General features: G+C 46.0%; 1 protein-coding gene across 1 annotated transcript in view; it reads left to right on the top strand.

Annotated features, from left to right (window-relative positions):
• Nucleotides 1-16,898, top strand: part of CCDC27 (coiled-coil domain containing 27) — an 83,519-nt gene extending 66,621 nt beyond the window's left edge. Inside the window, exons 11-12 of the mRNA XM_044278258.1 lie at nucleotides 3,028-3,132; nucleotides 15,756-16,898. Of these exons, the coding sequence (XP_044134193.1) occupies nucleotides 3,028-3,132; nucleotides 15,756-15,890 (240 nt within the window). The 3' untranslated portion in view covers nucleotides 15,891-16,898. The remainder of the gene's footprint in view (nucleotides 1-3,027; nucleotides 3,133-15,755) is intronic.
• Nucleotides 16,899-18,056: the final 1,158 nt, after the last annotated feature.

Genomic DNA, 18,056 nt, shown 5'->3' on the forward strand with positions numbered 1-18,056 from the left:
AATTTCTTTCTGTGTCTTACCCTCTTCTGGACAGCAGTCAGGTCGGCAGTCTTACCCATGATTGCGGTTTTGAGTAATGAACCAGGCTGGGAGTTTTTAAAAGCCTCAGGAATCTTTTGCAGGTGTTTAGAGTTAATTAGTTGATTCAGATGATTAGGTTAATAGCTCGTTTAGAGAACCTTTTTATGATATGCTAATTTTTGGAGATATGAATTTTGGGTTTTCATGAGCTGTATGGCAAAATCATCAATATTAAAACAATAAAAGGCTTGAACTACTTCAGTTGGTGTGTAATGAATCTAAAATATATGAAAGTCTAATGTTTATCAGTACATTACAGAAAATAATGAACTTTATCACAATATGCTAGTTTTTTTAGAAGGACCTGTATAAATAAAACTATTGTTTAGAATTAGAAAACAGAGAATTGGCCTGTGCATATTTATTCACCCCCTTTGTTAGGAAGCCCATAAAAAGCTCTGGTGCAACCAATTACCTTCAGAAGTCACATAATTAGTGAAATAATGTCCACCTGTGTGCAATCTAAGTGTCACATGATCTGTCATTACATATACACACCTTTTTTTGAAAGGCCCCAGAGGCTGCAGCATAAGCAAGAGCCATCACTAACCAAACACTGCCATGAAGACAAAGGTATTCTCCAAACAAGTAAGGGACAATGTTGTTGAGAAGTACAAGTCAGGGTTAGGTATAAAAAAATATCCAAATCTTTGATGATCCTGAGGAGCACCATCAAATCTATCATAAGCAAATGGAAAGAACATGGCACAACAGCAAACCTGCCAAGAGACGGCCGCCCACCAAAACCCACGGACCGGGCAAGGAGGGCATTAATCAGAGAGGCAGCACAGAGACCCTGGAGGAGCTGCAGAGTTCCACAGCAGAGACTGGAGTGTCTGCTAAAGCAACACTTGAGTAGTTTAAGCAGAAACATGTAAATGTGTTGGAATGGCCTAATCAAAGTCCAGATCTCAATCCAATAGAAAATCTGTGGTCAGACTTAAAGATTGCTGTTCACAAACGCAAACTATCCAACCTGAAGGAGCTGGAGCCGTTTTGCAAGGAGAAATGGGCAAAAATCCCAGTGGTAAGATGTGGCAAGCTCATAGAGACTTATCCAAAGTGACTTGGAGCTGTGATTGCCGCAAAAGGCGGCTCTACAAAGTATTGACTTTAGGGGGGTGAATAGTTATGCACATTGACTTGTTCTGTTATTTTGTCCTATTTGTTGTTTGCTTCACAATAAAAAAACAAACACCTACTAGGCCTGAAGCCTATGGCGGTGATCGGTGGAGGGGCAGGGAACTATGTGCTCCCATGCCCCGCCGCAGTATGTGGGCGTTTGGGTCGGCGTTGGGCCCCCCAGCGATGCCGGGCCCGGGGTTGCTGACCCAAACGCCCCTATTATAATCCACCATTGCTAAGGAGCTAAACTATCAATGGAGCGCAAAGCAATTGAAATGAACATCTCCAGCTGCCCTGCCACCGCCAGAGCACAGGATCGGGACTCAGCCGGTAACACGGTTCTCCAATCCAGTTGTAATTTTAACAACCGGATCTGGAGAACTGGATGGAATTGGCTGAATCCCCTGCCTGGCTACACCTCTGGTGGTTTGCAAGATATTGTGTGTACAAGCCCTCTATGCAGGATACTGCAACTCAAATTTAGACCACAAGGTGGTGCTCTAAACCTGTCCTATACCAGCAGAATATATATATTTTATTGTCTTTTTAGCTTCTTAAGGGTTAAAATATTCAGGCAAAACTTTGTTTAGGTCATAAATTACTTGCATAGAAAACAGTTACACCACTTTTTCTGAATGTGTGTAGAAAATATTGCCCATAAGGTAACATGGGGGTCAATTATGTATAAATATACACTTAGGTCCCTTTCACACGGGCGAGTATTCCGCGCGGATGCGATGCGTGAGTTAAACGCATTGCACCCGCACTGAACACCGACCCATCCATTTCTATGGGGCTGTTCACATGAGCGGTGATTTTCACTAATCACTTGTGCGTTGCGTGAAAATCGCAGCATGCTCTATTTTGTGCGTTTTTCACGTAACTCAGGCCCCATATAAATGAATGGGGTTGCGTGAAAATCGCAAGCATCTGTAAACAAGCGCGGATGCGGTGCAATTTTCACGCACTGTTGCTAGGAGACGATCAGGATGGAGACCCGATCATTATTATTTTCCCTTATAACATAGTTATAAGGGAAAATAATAGCATTCTGAATATAGAATGCATAGTAAAATAGCGCTGGAGGGGTTAAAAAAATAATAATAATAATTTAACTCACCTTAGTCCACTTGATCGCGCTGCCCGGCATCTCGTCTGTCTCCTTTGCTTAACAGGACCTGTGGTGACGTCACTCCGGTCATCACATGTTCCATCACATGATCTTTTACCATGGTGATGGATCATGTGATGACCGGATTGACGTCACCACAGGTCCTGTTCCTGCAATGAATGCTCACCACAGGTCCTGTTCAGCAAAGGAGACAGAAGAGATGCCGGGCTTCACGATTTTACTATGCATTCTGTATTCAGAATGCTATTATTTTCCCTTATAACCATGTTATAAGGGAAAATAATAAAATCTACAACACCGATCCCAGACCTGAACTTCTGTGAAGAAGTTCGGGTTTGGGTACCAAACATGCGTGATTTTTCTCACACTAGTGCAAAACGCATTACAATGTTTTGCACTCATGCGGAAAAATCGAGGGTGTTCCCGCAACGCACCCGCACATTTTCCCGCATCGCCCGTGTGAAAGAGGTTAACCGTATGCTAGTATCCGGTCTGATGTCCAGGGTCAGCCATGGTTTAGCAGATTCCCCCATTAACCTGCATGTCATTTCAATGGTGGGGGAAAATCTGCAGACAGTGTACTGTCTACCGGCGTACAGTTACGGTATAAGCATGATCCAGTAGTCTAGTCACACATCTAGTTCCAGTCCATACTAGTTTCTACTTATTACTATGTTTTTGCATTTCAGTATGAACGACTGCGCAATAAGATAATCCAGGCTGCATACATGGCCCCCGGATTCAAGGGTCCACAGGTTGTAATCTCAGATAATGAAATCCTGGAAACCATGCAGGTAAGAGGGTGCTGGTCTGCATGCTGAATGTGTCATCACAAACTGACCTACTGTCTAAACCAAGTTTTATGTAAAAACATATATTTTGTTTTTAGAATTTTAGGTGTTTTCATGTCACTGTCTTTTTTTTTTTTTTTTATTCTAAAATTGTACAGTTTTGACACTGCCCACTAGACCTTTTATTTTATTTTATGCACTTATATTTACAGACATTGACATCAAGCTGTCCCCAGTGGGGCTCACAATCTCAGTTCCCTATCAGTCTGTCTTTGGAGTAATATATCAAAAATTCCTATTTAGGGATATGCTTTTCAGCAGCCAAGTGGAAGGCTGAAAAGTCAGCCTGAATTTGTGGGAGGGGCATCTTACCTTCTTAAGCTCCAGCCCCCAGCTCCTCAGGGCGCTTCTGTTCATACCTGGATAAGGAGTCGCTTGCTCTGGTACTGCATCCGTGCACGTCGTGAGTTGCTTCATCTGCTTCGTTTCGTTTTCCATACACCGCCGTTCACGCCTTCAGGAGAGGTAAATAACGTGCGATGATGCTCCCTGCTCCACAAGGCCTCCTCCAGTGGCGGTCACACACTTCCGGCTCTCTGGGTCAATGTGCGTTCCAGCGTGGAACGCACACCGATATACATCCCTGGTCCAAGCAATTTTCACCTCCCTCCTGAGGCAGCAGGGATCCGGCCAGCGGGTTACCCCCTCCACAGGGCCTCCCCCGTCCCGTCTTTTGCTTAGGCGCCGTTGCAGCCCGGCGTGCGTTCCAGCGTGGAGCGCACGCCGGAAATCCTCCACCGGGCCTGGGCTCCTGGAGCACACGCCGCAATCTTCACTCAGGCCCGGCGGACTTAATCAACCTGGCGGCTCTAGTGCGGCGGCGCCAGTATAGGTAAATTCTGTCCCCACTGGGTTACAAAAGCCTCCGGCCCGGGCCCCATGTTTCAAACCTCCGGGGTCCGGATCAGCAAGGTTTTTGGAGTGAAACACACGCCAATTCTTGCCCCACACCCGGTCACCCCCCTGCACATTTCCATCACAAACCATCTACTTCCAGGGCTAGATGGCAGTGCGTTCCAGGGTGAAATGCATGTCAAAACAGGCCATACACAAAGTAAATAGGGGTATCTAGCCCCTGGGCAACAATGGCCCATGTCTGCAAACAGCGAAAAAAAAAAAAAAACCTCAGCAGGATTATCCAACAACCAGCCATCTCATACGTGCTCCCGCCGTGCCACGCAGCGCCAGGTGGGAGGAAGACAAAGTCATCCTCGGTCCCCTCATATAGGAGGAGGGCTCCCGGGCCCCCGCTGGGCTGGAAGGGCGCTAGTTTCCGTGCGGCGGCCAAAGAGAGCTGGGGGTATCACCACGAGTAGGCTAGGTCGTTATCACACGCCATACGCGACCAGCGGTCACTAAACGCTCACTGCAGTCATCTGTCTTATGGTGGCGACAGGGCCACATGATATATGTATGTTCTTTCACGTTATATGCTGTTGTCTCCCTGCTCTACTGGTTCGCCCATGCTCACACCTACCTCTGTCTCCTGGATCGCCCAGGCTCACACCTACCTCTGTCTCCTGGATCGCCCAGGCTCACACCTACCTCTGTCTCCTGGATTGCCCAGGCTCACACCTACCTCTGTCTCCAGGATCACCCAGGCTGGCAACTACCTCTGTCTCCTGGTTCGCCCAGGCTCATGCCTACCTCTGTGTCTTGGATCGCCCTGGCTCACGCCTACCTCTGCCTCCTGGATCGCCTAGGCTCGCAACTACCTCTGTCTCCTGGTTCGCCCAGGCTCATACCTACCTCTGCCTCCTGGATCGCCCAGGCTCACTCCTACCTCTGTCTCCTGGTTCGCCCAGGCTCATACCTACCTCTGCCTCCTGGATCGCCCAGGCTCATACCTACCTCTGCCTCCTGGATCGCCCAGGCTCGCACCTACCTCTGTCTCCTGGTTCGCCCAGGCTCACTCCTACCTCTGTCTCCTAGTTCGCCCAGGCTCATACCTACCTCTGTCTCCTGGTTCGCCCAGGCTCACACCTACCTCTGCCTCCTGCATCGCCCAGGCTCGCACCTACCCCTGCCTCCTGGATCGCCCAGGCTCGCACCTACCTCTGTCTCCTAGTTCGCCCAGGCTCATACCTACCTCTGTCTCCTGGTTCGCCCAGGCTCACACCTACCTCTGCCTCCTGGATCGCCCAGGCTCGCACCTACCTCTGTCTCCTGGTTCGCCCAGGCTCACACCTACCTCTGTCTCCTGGTTCACCCAGGCCTGTCATCCTCCCCAGTTATGTTCTCTTTCCCTTCTGAACTTTATGGATTTGTCCTCTCAGGAACGTGTCCTGACCGTTCAGGCTAGTTTCACACTAGCGTTCGGCTGTCCGCTCGTGAGTTCCGTTTGAAGGGGCTCATGAGCGGACCCGAACGCTTCCGTCCAGCCCTGATGCAGTCTGAATGGATGCGGATCCGCTCAGAATGCATCAGTCTGGTGGCGTTCAGCCTCCGCTCAGCAGGCGGACACCTGAACGCTGCTTGCAGCGTTCGGGTGTCCGCCTGGCCGTGCGGAGGCGTGCGGATCCGTCCAGACTTACTATGTAAGTCAATGGGGACGGATCCGTTTGAAGATGTCACAATATGGCTCAATCTTCAAACGGATCCGTCCCCCATTGACTTTCAATGTAAAAGTCTGGACGGATCCGCTCAGGCTAATTTCACACTTAGCTTTTATTTGCAAATATAATGCAGACGGATCCGTTCTGAACGGAGCCACCGTCTGCATTATTATGATCGGATCCGTTCAGAATGGATCCGATCGAACGCTAGTGTGAAAGTAGCCTCACTTGTACGACATTTGGACCAAGGTCAGGTGACCCAAGACATCAATACAGGTAGTAGCCTCTAAGCCCAGGTACGTTACCCAGACCGACTCAAGCCTTCTCGTAGGCACCGGTCGTACTACGTTCCGATCACACATAGTTATTCAGGTTCCATTTTTTCAGTGCAGGCAGTCAAATACGAATGCTGATGAACTATCTCGCCCAACAGAACTGGAAGGGTGACTAACATGGACATCCCCAAGTGGAACCGTAGAGGGTCTCACAGGGGGTCTGTCATCCCTTAACTTGTGGGAGCTATGTGATGACATGGTCATCAGTTTGAGTTAAATGTGTATTGGTGTTGGATATGTGTAATTATGTTATACTGTGTAACTTGTTATTAAAAGACTGTTATCTCCCATTGTACTCTGAAAGAGCTCAGGGCAATGACATTTTGGCAGGGCTCCTGCTAGGTGGTCTGAAGCTATTTTAGCAGGTGGACCCCTGTGTTGTGGTGCAGACAGAATATCTGGGGAGGGGAAGGGGGATGTGATGGGATTAGAGTTTCATCTGATCCCTTTCTGTACATAAGTTTGTAAAACTGGGAGCTGAAGACCAGCGGTTTGCAATATCTCCTGAGTAAGGAAGAATACAGAGGCGGACATACTCTTCCTGAATACTGGGGTCCGTCACAATAACCAAGCATAATACATAGATAAGGTACCAAGACCAAGCTTAATAGATACAATACCAGAACCAAGCTTAAAGGGGTTGTCCGGGTTCAGAGCTGAACCCGGACATACCCTTATTTTCACCCCGGCAGCCCTCCTGAGCCTGGCATCGGAGCATCTCATGCTCCGATGCGCTCCAGTGCCCTGCACTAGATCGCGCAGGGCACAGGCTCTTGTGTTTTCAATAACACACTGCCGGGCTGTAACTTCCGCCCAGCAGTGTGTTCAGTGACGTCACCGGCTCTGAGGGGCGGGCTTTAGCTCTGCCCTAGCCGTTTTACTGGCTAGGGCAGAGCCAAATCCCGCCCATCAGTGCCGGTGACGTCACCGGGCTGCCTGTCAGCCCCATAGAGAGCCCGGTATGTCACCGGAACTCAGAAAAATGCCTTTGCCCTGCGCGATTTAGCGCAGGGCAAAGGAGAGCATCGGAGCATGAACTGCTCCGATGCTCATGTCAGGGGGGCTGCCGGGGTGAAAATGGAGGGATGTCCAGGTTCAGCTCTGAACCTGGACAACCCCTTTAATATGTAGATATGGTACCAGAACCAAGCTCAGTGATCAGCACTAAAGGATTAGCTGGTCACAGTGTGAAGGGGATATTTTTGGAATGTTGTCCTAATGCAGGCTTAGTAGAAGGGTAAATCTAGTTAAACTCTATTTAGTCCATAGGTCATCAAAATGGGGCAGATTTAACTGACTGTATTTGTTGTCAAAAGCAGCCAATCACAGTACAGCTTTCATTTTACCAGATCATTTTAAGAGACGAAAGCTGACACCTGATTGCTTACTGTGGGCAATAAAAATATCCAGTTTTAGATAGTTTTGATGCATAAGGCACACCTAAAAGGTGCTGCATATGGAAGCTACCCCAAGTTATAAATACAGTGCCATTTAATAGAAAATATACAGTGGACCCCGGGTTAAGAGTCTGCCTTCATAAGGACCACCTCTATCTGCATTTACTGATGGTCACATCTGTATACAAGCTGAAAAGCATTCTCCTGGACAGAAACCAGTCAATGGGTCTGTTTGGCTCCATTTGTGTCAGTGATGTGCCGAATCCGTCATTTCCGTTATTTTCCTTTTTCTGCTCCTCTAATGAATGGTGTGAAAGACGTCTAATATAGCCCCAGCCATCAATCAGTGCTGAGTGGGACAGAAGGAGGAAGAGTCTGATGAACTCTTTCTAGTAAACAATCAGCTCAATATTTCTTTGTGCTGTTTGTTAATCCTACACCCTCACACACTCACCACACAAACATATGTGCTCATAGATACACCTACCACGCAAGGACACACCTACCACACAAGAACACACTCATACACACACTTACCACACACGGAGGCACTCATACATACACTTACCACACAAGGACACACTCACCCCACACGGAGGCACTCATACACACTCACCCCACACGGAGGTACTCATACACAGACTTACCACACATGGAGGTACTCATACACATGCCTACCACACAAGGACACACTCATACACACTCACTACACATGCAGGCACTCATACACACACTTACCACACACAGAGGTACTCATACACACACGAGGTACTCATACACACACGGAGGCACTCATACACAAACCTACCACACAAGGACACACTTATACATACTCACCACTCATGAAGGCACTCATATACACACACTTACCACACACGGAGGTACTCATACACACACAGAGGTACTCATACACACACGGAGGCACTCATACACAAACCTACCACACAAGGACACACTCATACACACTCACCACTCATGAAGGCACTCATATACACACGGAGGTACTAATACATACACTTACCACACACGGAGGTACTCATACACACACTTACCACACACAGAGGTACTCATACACACACAGAGGTACTCATACTCACACGGAGGCACTCATACACAAACCTACCATACAAGGACACACTCATACACACTCACCACTCATGAAGGCCCTCATATACACACACTTACCACACACGGAGGTACTCATACACACACTTACCACACACAGAGGCACTCATACACACACCTACCTCACATGGAGGCACTCATACACAAACTTACCACACAAGGACGCACTAATACACACTCACCACACACATGGATGTGCTCATATATACACTTACCACACAAGGACACACTCATACATGCTCACCCCACACATGAACACACTCATACACACACTTACCACACAAAGACGTGCTCATACAGTACACATGTTCACAACATAAATGAACGCACTCATATACACATTGAGCACATACATGGGTGGACTCATACGCACACTCACCACACTCAAGGATGCACTCACCACACTCAAGGATGCATTCACATATGTTGAGTAATATATACATACAGTGTGTGTGTAAAATTATATATAATTTTATGCATAAAGACAATATATATCTTACCTACCGGCTGGAGAGGCCAGGAGACATTAGCTGCTTGGTGCGAGTGAGATAGAGAGAGATACAGAGGACCAGGTGGCCAACCATGAGCCATCTTCGACAGGCCAAACAGGTGAGGTATGCAGGGACCGCCGAGTTGCAGGCACAGCAGCTTAGATACCTCTGAATCAGCCTCTCATTGGCTGGTTGCGCTGAAGACATTGAATGCTCAGCTACCCATCAGTCCCGCAGCCCCTGCGCTGCTCTTTGCTGTACTTTCTCATGTGAAGCACTGCTTTTAGGGGGAAAAAAATTATGAGAGCAAACTGGGCCTCCTCGGTGCTCTGGCCCTGAATAGTCACACACATTGCCCTCATTAAAATCCCCCACAATTGTGTATTGGCAGGGAGGCACGGGCGTATACCCTTACTCATTACTTGTATAGCCAAGCTCACGGGGTTACTGTCGTACAATTGGAAATGTGAATGAAATGTTCGCTTTGTTATATCAGTGGCGATCGGTAATATAAAACTGTTGACAGGTGTCTGCCAAAAGGTGACTACCAGGAATGTGAAATATTCATTTTATTCAGTCGTTCAGCTGTAGAGTCAGCCCTGCAGCCAGAAACTGAATTGTTTGGCTTTTTTTTAAATTATTATTATTATTATTTATTATTAAAGCGCCATTCATTCCATATCGCTGTACATATGATAAGGGGTGGACATACATAATACAGACAATTGCACTAATCATAAACAAAACGAGTTATAAACTGGTACAGAAGGAGAGAGGGCCCTGCCCGTGAGGGCTTACAATCTACATGGTATGGGAGAAGGACACAGTAGGTGCGGGTTAAGCTGGTCATGGCGGTATAGAGGCAGCAGGGTCACTGGTTGTAGGCTTGTCTGAAGAGGTGGGTTTTCAGGTTTCTTTTGAAGAATTCCACTGTAGGGGAGAGTCTGATATGTTGGGGTAGCGAGTTCCAGAGTGTGGGGATGTGCGGGAGAAATCTTGGAGGCGATTGTGGGAAGAGGTGATGAGAGGAGAGAAGGAGGTCTTGTGAGAATCGGAGAGTGCGTGTGGGGATGTATTGGGAAATTAGCTCAGAGATGTAGGGAGGGGACAGGTTATGGACAGCCTTGTATGCATTTGTTAGTACTTTGAAGTGAATTCTCTGGGCAATGGGGAGCCAGTGAAGGGATTGGCAAAGGGGAGAGGCAGAGGAGTAAAAGGGTGAGAGGTGGATTAGTCGGGCAGCAGAGTTGAGGATAGATTGGAGGGGTGCGAGAGTGCTAGATGGAAGGCCACAGAGGAGGATGTTGCAGTAGTCCAGGCAGGAGATGATGAGGGCATGTACAAGCATTTTCGCAGATTCAAAGTTAAGGAAAGCGCGGATGCGGGAGATGTTTTTGAGTTGGAGGCGGCAGGTGGTGGAAAGGGCTTGGATGTGCGGTCGGAAGGAAAGGGCAGAATCCAAGGTCACTCCAAGGCAGCGGACTTGGTTGACCGGGGATAGTGTGCAGCCATTAGTCATGATAGATAGGTCTGTTGGAGGGGTTGAGCAAGATGGGGGAAAGATGATGAATTCTGTTTTATCCATGTTAAGTTTTAGAAAGTGAAAGGTGAAGTAGGATGACATAGAAGATAGACATTGTGGGATTCTTGATAGTAAGGTGGTGATGTCTGGACCAGAGAGGTAGATTTGTGTGTCGTCAGCATAAGAGTGATACTGAAAGCCATGGGACTATATGAGCTATCCCAGGCCAAAAGTGTAGATAGAGATGAGCAGGGGTCCTAGGACAGAACCTTGTGGGACACCAACAGAGAGGGAATGAGACGAGGAGGTGGTGCTAGAGTGGGAGACACAAAATGTCCGTTCTGTGAGGTATTATCTGATCCAAGAGAGGGCCAGGTCATTGATGCCGAGAGATGAGAGAGTTTGCAACATAAGGGAGTGGTTAACAGTGTCAAAGGCAGAGGACAGGTCAAGGAGAAGGAGGACAGAGTATTGTTTCTTGGTTTTGGCTGTTAGTAGGTAATTGATGACTTTGGTAAGGGCAGTCACAGTCGAGTGGTGGGGTCGGAAGCAAGATTGTAGGCGGTCAAAGAGGGAGCAGGAGGAGAGATGAGAGGACAGTTCTGAATGGACATGTTGTTCAAGTAGCTTTGAGGCATACGTAAGAAGTGAGTTTCTGAGTTTTTTTGGTAAGGTTGGTGTGCCAGGGTTGTCTGTTAATTTTTCGGGTTTTGTTGTGTGTGAGGGGGGCAACAGTGTCCAGAGCTGTACTTATTGTGGTGTTATATAGGGTGGTGGCAGCATCTGGGTCTTGGAGGGAACAGATGGTAGAGAGTGGGAGAAAGCAAGTGAAAGTCGAGATGTTTAAGGTTCCTGGGGGGGGGTGCTAGTGTGTGGACCGGGGGAGCATCAGAAGAGACCAATAAAGAGAAGGTGAGTAGGTTGTGGTCGTATAGGGGGAGAGGTGAATTAGAAAGGTTAGATAGGGAGCAGAGACGGGTAAAGATAAGATCCAGAGTGTGACCATCTCTGTGGGTGGGAGCTGAAGACCACTGTGATAGGCCGAAGGGGGAAGAGAGTGACAGGAGTTTAGAGGCGGCCGAGTGGCAGGTGTCAATAGGGATGTTAAAGTCCCCCATGATGATAGTGGGGATGTCGGCAGAAAGAAAGTGTAGTAGCCAGGTGTTAAAGTGGTCAAGGAAGATGGTGGCTGGGGCTGGGGGGCGGTAAATGACAGCTACTTGACGGTTGGAGGGAGAGTAGATACGAACAGAGTGTACTTCAAATGAGGTGAGCGTAATGGAGGGTGGCAGTGGAGTTGGGCTGTAGGAGCAGGTGTCTGATAGGAGAAGACCAACTCCTCCACCATGTTTGCAGCCGGGGTGGGAGGTGGGAGTGAATTGAAATCCACTATATGAGAGTGCAGCAGGGAAGGAGGTGTCAGAGGGTGTCAGCCATGTTTCTGTGAGTCTCAGAAAGGAAAGTTTTTGAAAGATAAAAAGTTCATGAATGTAGGATAGTTTGTTACAGACAGAGCGAGCATTCCATAATGCTCCTGCAAGAGGAACCAAAGGAGCAGGGGTCAGAGGAATGGTTAATAGGTTTAAGGGGTTGCAGAAATTTGTAGAAGGAGATTTGTAGTGGGACATGGAGGTGATAGTGGGGATTTGCTGAGGGGGGCCTGGATTTGGAGAGATATCACAAGCAATAAGTAGAAGCAGAGAAAGTGTTAATAGGTGAGAATAAGAGAGGGCATGAGGTATCTGTGTGTGTTTGGGAAGGAAGTGTTTTATGTTGTCAAACAGGTTTGTGCAAGCTGTCAGATGAGAAGGTAAGATGGAGGAAGAGATGAATAGTTCCTTGCTGGGTGAATGGATGTGGGATACTTTAGGAGGTTGTGGAAAAGTGGGAAGAGTAAGATGAAAAATTGCAACATTGTTTGCAGTAACTATTTTTGTAATTACCTGTGGTCCCCTTCTGGTATAATTCAGTATGTGCACTTAAGAGTTGCACTTGAGAGATGTTTCATTTGGAAAGACCAAGGTCTTTCCAACTTAGATTTATACCACTCGGTGTTCAATCAGGTGTGCCCATGAGGGGAGGGGGCTACATTTGGCCTAATCAAGGGAGGACCAGATACAGGGGTGAAATAGTCAATGTAAACAAATACTCAATAGTATTGGTATTAATAGTATTAAAGGATTTTATAATCCCAGACATGCAAAACCCCAAATTTACCTGGTACCTGCAGAAAGAACCACAGCGCTTCACAGAACACAGGCCATATATTAATTACCTAAACATGGGAGCCATCCCAGTCATTAGCCCGATCAGGTTAGTAACTAAAAGGAGGGCTACTGGGGCATGTGCCGCAATGCTGGGTGCCAGGGGTAATGACAACCAACTCCTATGATATGGCCAGGGTATTTAGATAAAAGGCTTTATCGCAACCACAAAAGTCAGAATTCCAATAATAAGCAGATGAGAGAGAAATCCAAGGCTGGAGTGTGGGTTGGTAAAGTGCTGTGTTGCTGCAGAATAGCAGTGAATTGCCACAAATTGCCACAATTTCTTGACAGTTACAGGTGAAGTACATATTTTTCATGTTATTCACTTGTATTTGTCAAGAACTTTGGCAATTTGCATCAAATGAATGCAGCATACTATCGTCTCCTGTCTGCTGCGTGAGAACTCAGCCCAACTCTATGTATACTGGTTGTCTTGCCAAGCTGGAGCTATAGTGCTTTAGAGCTGGACCAGATTCTGGTGCGGACAGAACTAGTAGAGGAGCTGCGCCTGATCCTGGATGGATAATAAACGGTAGGTTCACAGTCACGGGCGGACTGGGAGCCTAAAGCGGCTCTGGAAAAAAATATAAGGCCTCTTTCACACGGGCGAGTTTTCCAGGCGGGTGCAATGTGTGAGGTGAACGCATTGCACCCGCACTAAATCCGGACCCATTAATTTCTATGAGGCTGTGCACATGAGCGGTGATTTTCACGCATCACTTGCGTGTTGTGTGAAAATCTCAGCATGCTCTATATTGTGCGTTTTTCACGCAAAGCAGGCCCCATAGAAGGGAATGGGGATGCGTGAAAATCGCAAGCATCCGCAAGCAAGTGCAGATGCAGTGCGATTTTCATGCACGGTTGCTAGGAAATGATTGGGATGGGGACCCGATCATTATTATTTTCCCTTATAACATGGTTATAAGGGAAAATAATAGCCTTCTTAATACAAAATGCTTAGTAAAATAAGGATGGAGGGGTTAAAAAAAATGTTTTAACTCGCCTCATCCACTTGTTCGCACAGCCCGGCTTCTCTTCTGTCTTCTTCTTTGATGACCTGGGAGAAAACGGACCTTTGGTGATGTCACTGCGCTGATCGCATGGTCCATCACATGACCCATCACCATTGTGATGAATCATGTGATGGACCATGTGATGAGCGCAGTGATGTCACCAAAGATCCTTTTCCTCCAGGTCATCAAAGGAGAAGACAGAAGAGAAACCGGGCTGCGCGAACAAGTGGATGAGGTGAGTTAAATTATTACAATTTTTTTTTTTTAACTCCTCCATCCCTATTTTTTTCTGTATTAAGAATGCTATTATTTTCCCTTATAACCATGTTATAAGGGGAAATAATAAAATCTAGACAACACCTAACCCAAACCCGAACTTCTGGGAAGAAGTCCAGGTTCGGGTCTGTGTACCAAACATGCCGCATTAAAACGCTTTGTACTTGCACGGAAAAATTGAGCATTTTCCCACGACGCACCCCCATCCTATCCGTTCCTCACACGCGACGCCCATGTGAAAGAGGCCTTACCCTGGGTTCACACCTGAGCGTTTCCCAAACGCGCGTCAAACGCGCGTTTTTGACGCGCGTTTCTGACGCGCGTTTTTGTAATAGTGAACGCGCGTTTGACGCGCGTTTGTGTCATTGACTGCAGTGTCCTATGGCCACAAACGCGCGTCAAAACGCCCCAAAGAAGCTCAAGTACTTGTTTGAGCGTCGGGCGTTTTACAGCGCGTTCGTATGCGCTGTAAAACGCCCAGGTGTGAACCATTCCCATAGGGAAGCATTGGATTTCATGTCTTGAGCGTTTTACAGCGCGTTTGAACGCGCTGTAAAACGCTCAGGTGTGAACCCAGGGTTAGTGGCCCCATATTGTAGGTGGGTCGACAATGAGAGAATGCAGGGCCAACATAAGTAGTCACAAAATACCTGCTGAAGTTTACCGTGTTGGCCGGATAATAAGGGTATTGCACTGATTGCACCACAGCTGTCGAGGCCAGGATTGCAGAGTAGTGGTAATCCCATAGAAATGAATGGGATTGCAGTGCAAGTCACAAAAAACCCAACACTGCTGAATTTTTTTTTTTGAGTCTCACTGCAATCCCCTTAATTTCTATTGGATACCTTCTACCCTACGATCCTGGCCGCGAAGCTGTCGCTTGACCAGTGTCGCTGTGTAGCGGTAGCCTAACCATTTATAGAAAAATCAGGAGCATGGTGCTACATAGCTTTCAAAAATACATCATAAAAATTTACACCAAAGGACCTCAAGTCAATGGGGTCCGGAGGTGAACTGCAGTATCTGGCTATGCTGGATCAGTTTAATGCAAATGTGAACCTACGGTTCGACAGGTGCTTCAAGCTACATCTCTAAATAATACTGCTCATTTTGTCTGGGGAAATATCCCTCAGGTCAGGCACTCCGGCCAATTCAGAGATAAACCTAACAGGCAAAATTGTGGAGAGAGGAGGGCAGAGGTTCTGCTTTCTACTTATACCTGGTTGGCTCTTTGGCAAAATTATGACTCCATAGCCACTAAAAGTGGCTACATAATGCTCATTTCTGGTCCAATCTACAAGAGATGTAATGAAGAAGAAGAGGTTCTCAAGTATTCATTTTTTTATGTAGCACCACGCTCCTGATCTTTCTGTGAAATGCTTCTAATGGTTAAGTGTCTTGACATACCTAATGTGTGTAAGTCTATATAACACACACAATAGATTGCATTCCGCAAGGTTTTTTGCTTTTGCAATAAAAGAGGTCATATATGGTTTCAACTCATGTTACCAAAAAGTATGGAATTTCCATCTAATTATTGTAGACACATAAAGGCATTGCTTTTGTTTTTCTTTACTTTTTATAGAAAATAATTGCAGACCGGTCGGATTTTCATCAGCAACTAAAACAGAAAGGAGCGAAGGTCTCTCCACTTTACATATCAGAAACATCTTCTGCCACCAAGCAGACATCATCTCCTTCTAGAAAGAAAGCTACATGAGAGTGACGCCGTCTTAAGACTATGGTCATGTAAGGCACACAAGCCACTTTAAGAGCCCCTAATAAAGTCATAATGGGGCTGAGACTTGTAAATGGACCTGTACAATATGATTTATACTAGGCTTAGACCGGGTGGTCCACAGAGCTGGGCCCCAGAGGAAAAAAAAAATTGTTTAGGTTGGTCTAGTCCTGTGATGGCGAACCTCTGGCACTCCAGCTGTGGGAAAACTACAACTCCCAAAATGCACACTTTCTTGGCTGTTCTCAGAACTCCATAGAATCGAATGGAGCATGCTGTGAGTCATAGTTTCACCACAGCTGGAGTGCCTCCTGTTGCCATTTCTCACCACTTTCCCATCCGTTGCAGGGCAGAAGGGTGGCATTACCCTGCCGTCCTTCCTCTCAAGATGCTATGATTGTAAATATGGCAAGCCCTGTTTAGGCCAACACAGCCCATAAGGTAGATACTTTTTGGGGCACATTTATTAATACTGGCGTTTTAGACGCCGGTCTTAATAAACCACTAAGCTGGCGGTGGATCAACCAAAGTTATGAAGAGGGGTAGAAAATGGTAAATGAAACAGGCTTTCCAGTCCGACCCCTTCCCTGCCCGGACCACGCCCACTTTTTTAGACCTGGCGTGAGGGGGAGAAGTCACAGAATGTGGCGCAACTATTTGTATATAGGCGTATTTCTGCTTAATAAATGACTCCCTTTTTAGATTGCTTTGTTTTTAATAAGCTTACTCCGTTTAAACATTCTTACTCCTTTTTGAATGAGTGGACTGTCCATAAGGACACATATTAGGATGATCAGGTATGTCTAATTTATTAACGGTAAAATGCAGAATGATATATGAATCATTTTACTGGGCCTTTAAGTTTTTAAGATTTTTGGTGCAAGTGTGAAGCAATTTATCTATGTTTTTTATTGTCCATGTTTTGTATTGTTTCATATTTACTTCCCTCATCATTTGTACAATGCCAATGCTTAATAAAAGGTTAATTATCACTCAGATTCATTATTACTGCATGGAAAAAGAGTAGAAACATCATGAGTTGACTCATAAGCCACAATCTGTTGCAGAAGATGGAAAACAGTTTAAAGAGCCCTTCTAATGCCTGGACACCTTTGAGAGCCATACATGAAAAGCTGAGTAAAATAAAACTTTCTGCTCACAGAATGATTTTAAGTTAATGGGAGCTGTGAGTTTTATTAACGCTCTTCCGTTGTCTGCAAACCCATATATACCATGAAGAGTTGTTCCTTCCATCTAAGGCTTTGTACACACCATGTTTTTAACATATGCGCCAATGACTTATTCAAGTGTATACCATTTTAGGCAGCCATATGTTGGTTTTTGTCATATAAGTTTGACATATCAGTTCACGTTTTTATGTATTTTTATGTTTGATAATTTATTTGCTTTTAAGAAATTTTACCATGTGGCAAACTTCTAGAACTGTATGCCATTGGTGCCAAACATGTTCAAATTCAAATGCTGTTTAGAATAAGAACCACATGTATTAAGCACCTGTCCCACTTTTTCTGACAAAGAACTTGAATGAAGTGGGTGAAAATTAGGGCAACTTTTTTTTTTTTAACAAGTTTATGATTTTTTTTCCCCCCAATTTTTTTTTAAAAGTTGATCCAAATTTGTTGCATTCCACATTGCCTAGGAGAGTTTGAGGTACTGTACAACTTGGTGGAGCATAAGTTTTGTTGTGGGGCCCTATGAAATCTGTGTATGCCCGAGAATATAAATTTGGAATTATGATGGGTAAATGGCAAGTGTTGGTCACCACCATCTGGGAAATGTTGAAGAAATAATGAAAGTATGTGTTTTACATCTCAAATTTATTGTAAGATATCCTCTTCTAATGGACTGATAATTTTGAATCCAGTATGTCCAGCCTTGACAAATGTGTTTCAAAATCTGCTACTGCTGTAATAGCATGCAAAATATGTTGGGGGTCCCCAAGGTTGGGTTCTCTGGCAAGACAACTCGTAGGTATTGTATGTCAATTTTTATTTCAACATATGTTCTGAATTTATGTTGTTTCCTATGACATCCGCAGCATGTCTCCTAGTTCCTCTGGTCACCTGTAATACATAATAAAGGATAAGTCTTCCTATTCAGTGTCACAATTATTACATTCCAAATGAA

Source organism: Bufo gargarizans, chromosome 2, assembly GCF_014858855.1.
Source record: "Bufo gargarizans isolate SCDJY-AF-19 chromosome 2, ASM1485885v1, whole genome shotgun sequence".
NCBI lineage: Eukaryota > Metazoa > Chordata > Amphibia > Anura > Bufonidae > Bufo > Bufo gargarizans.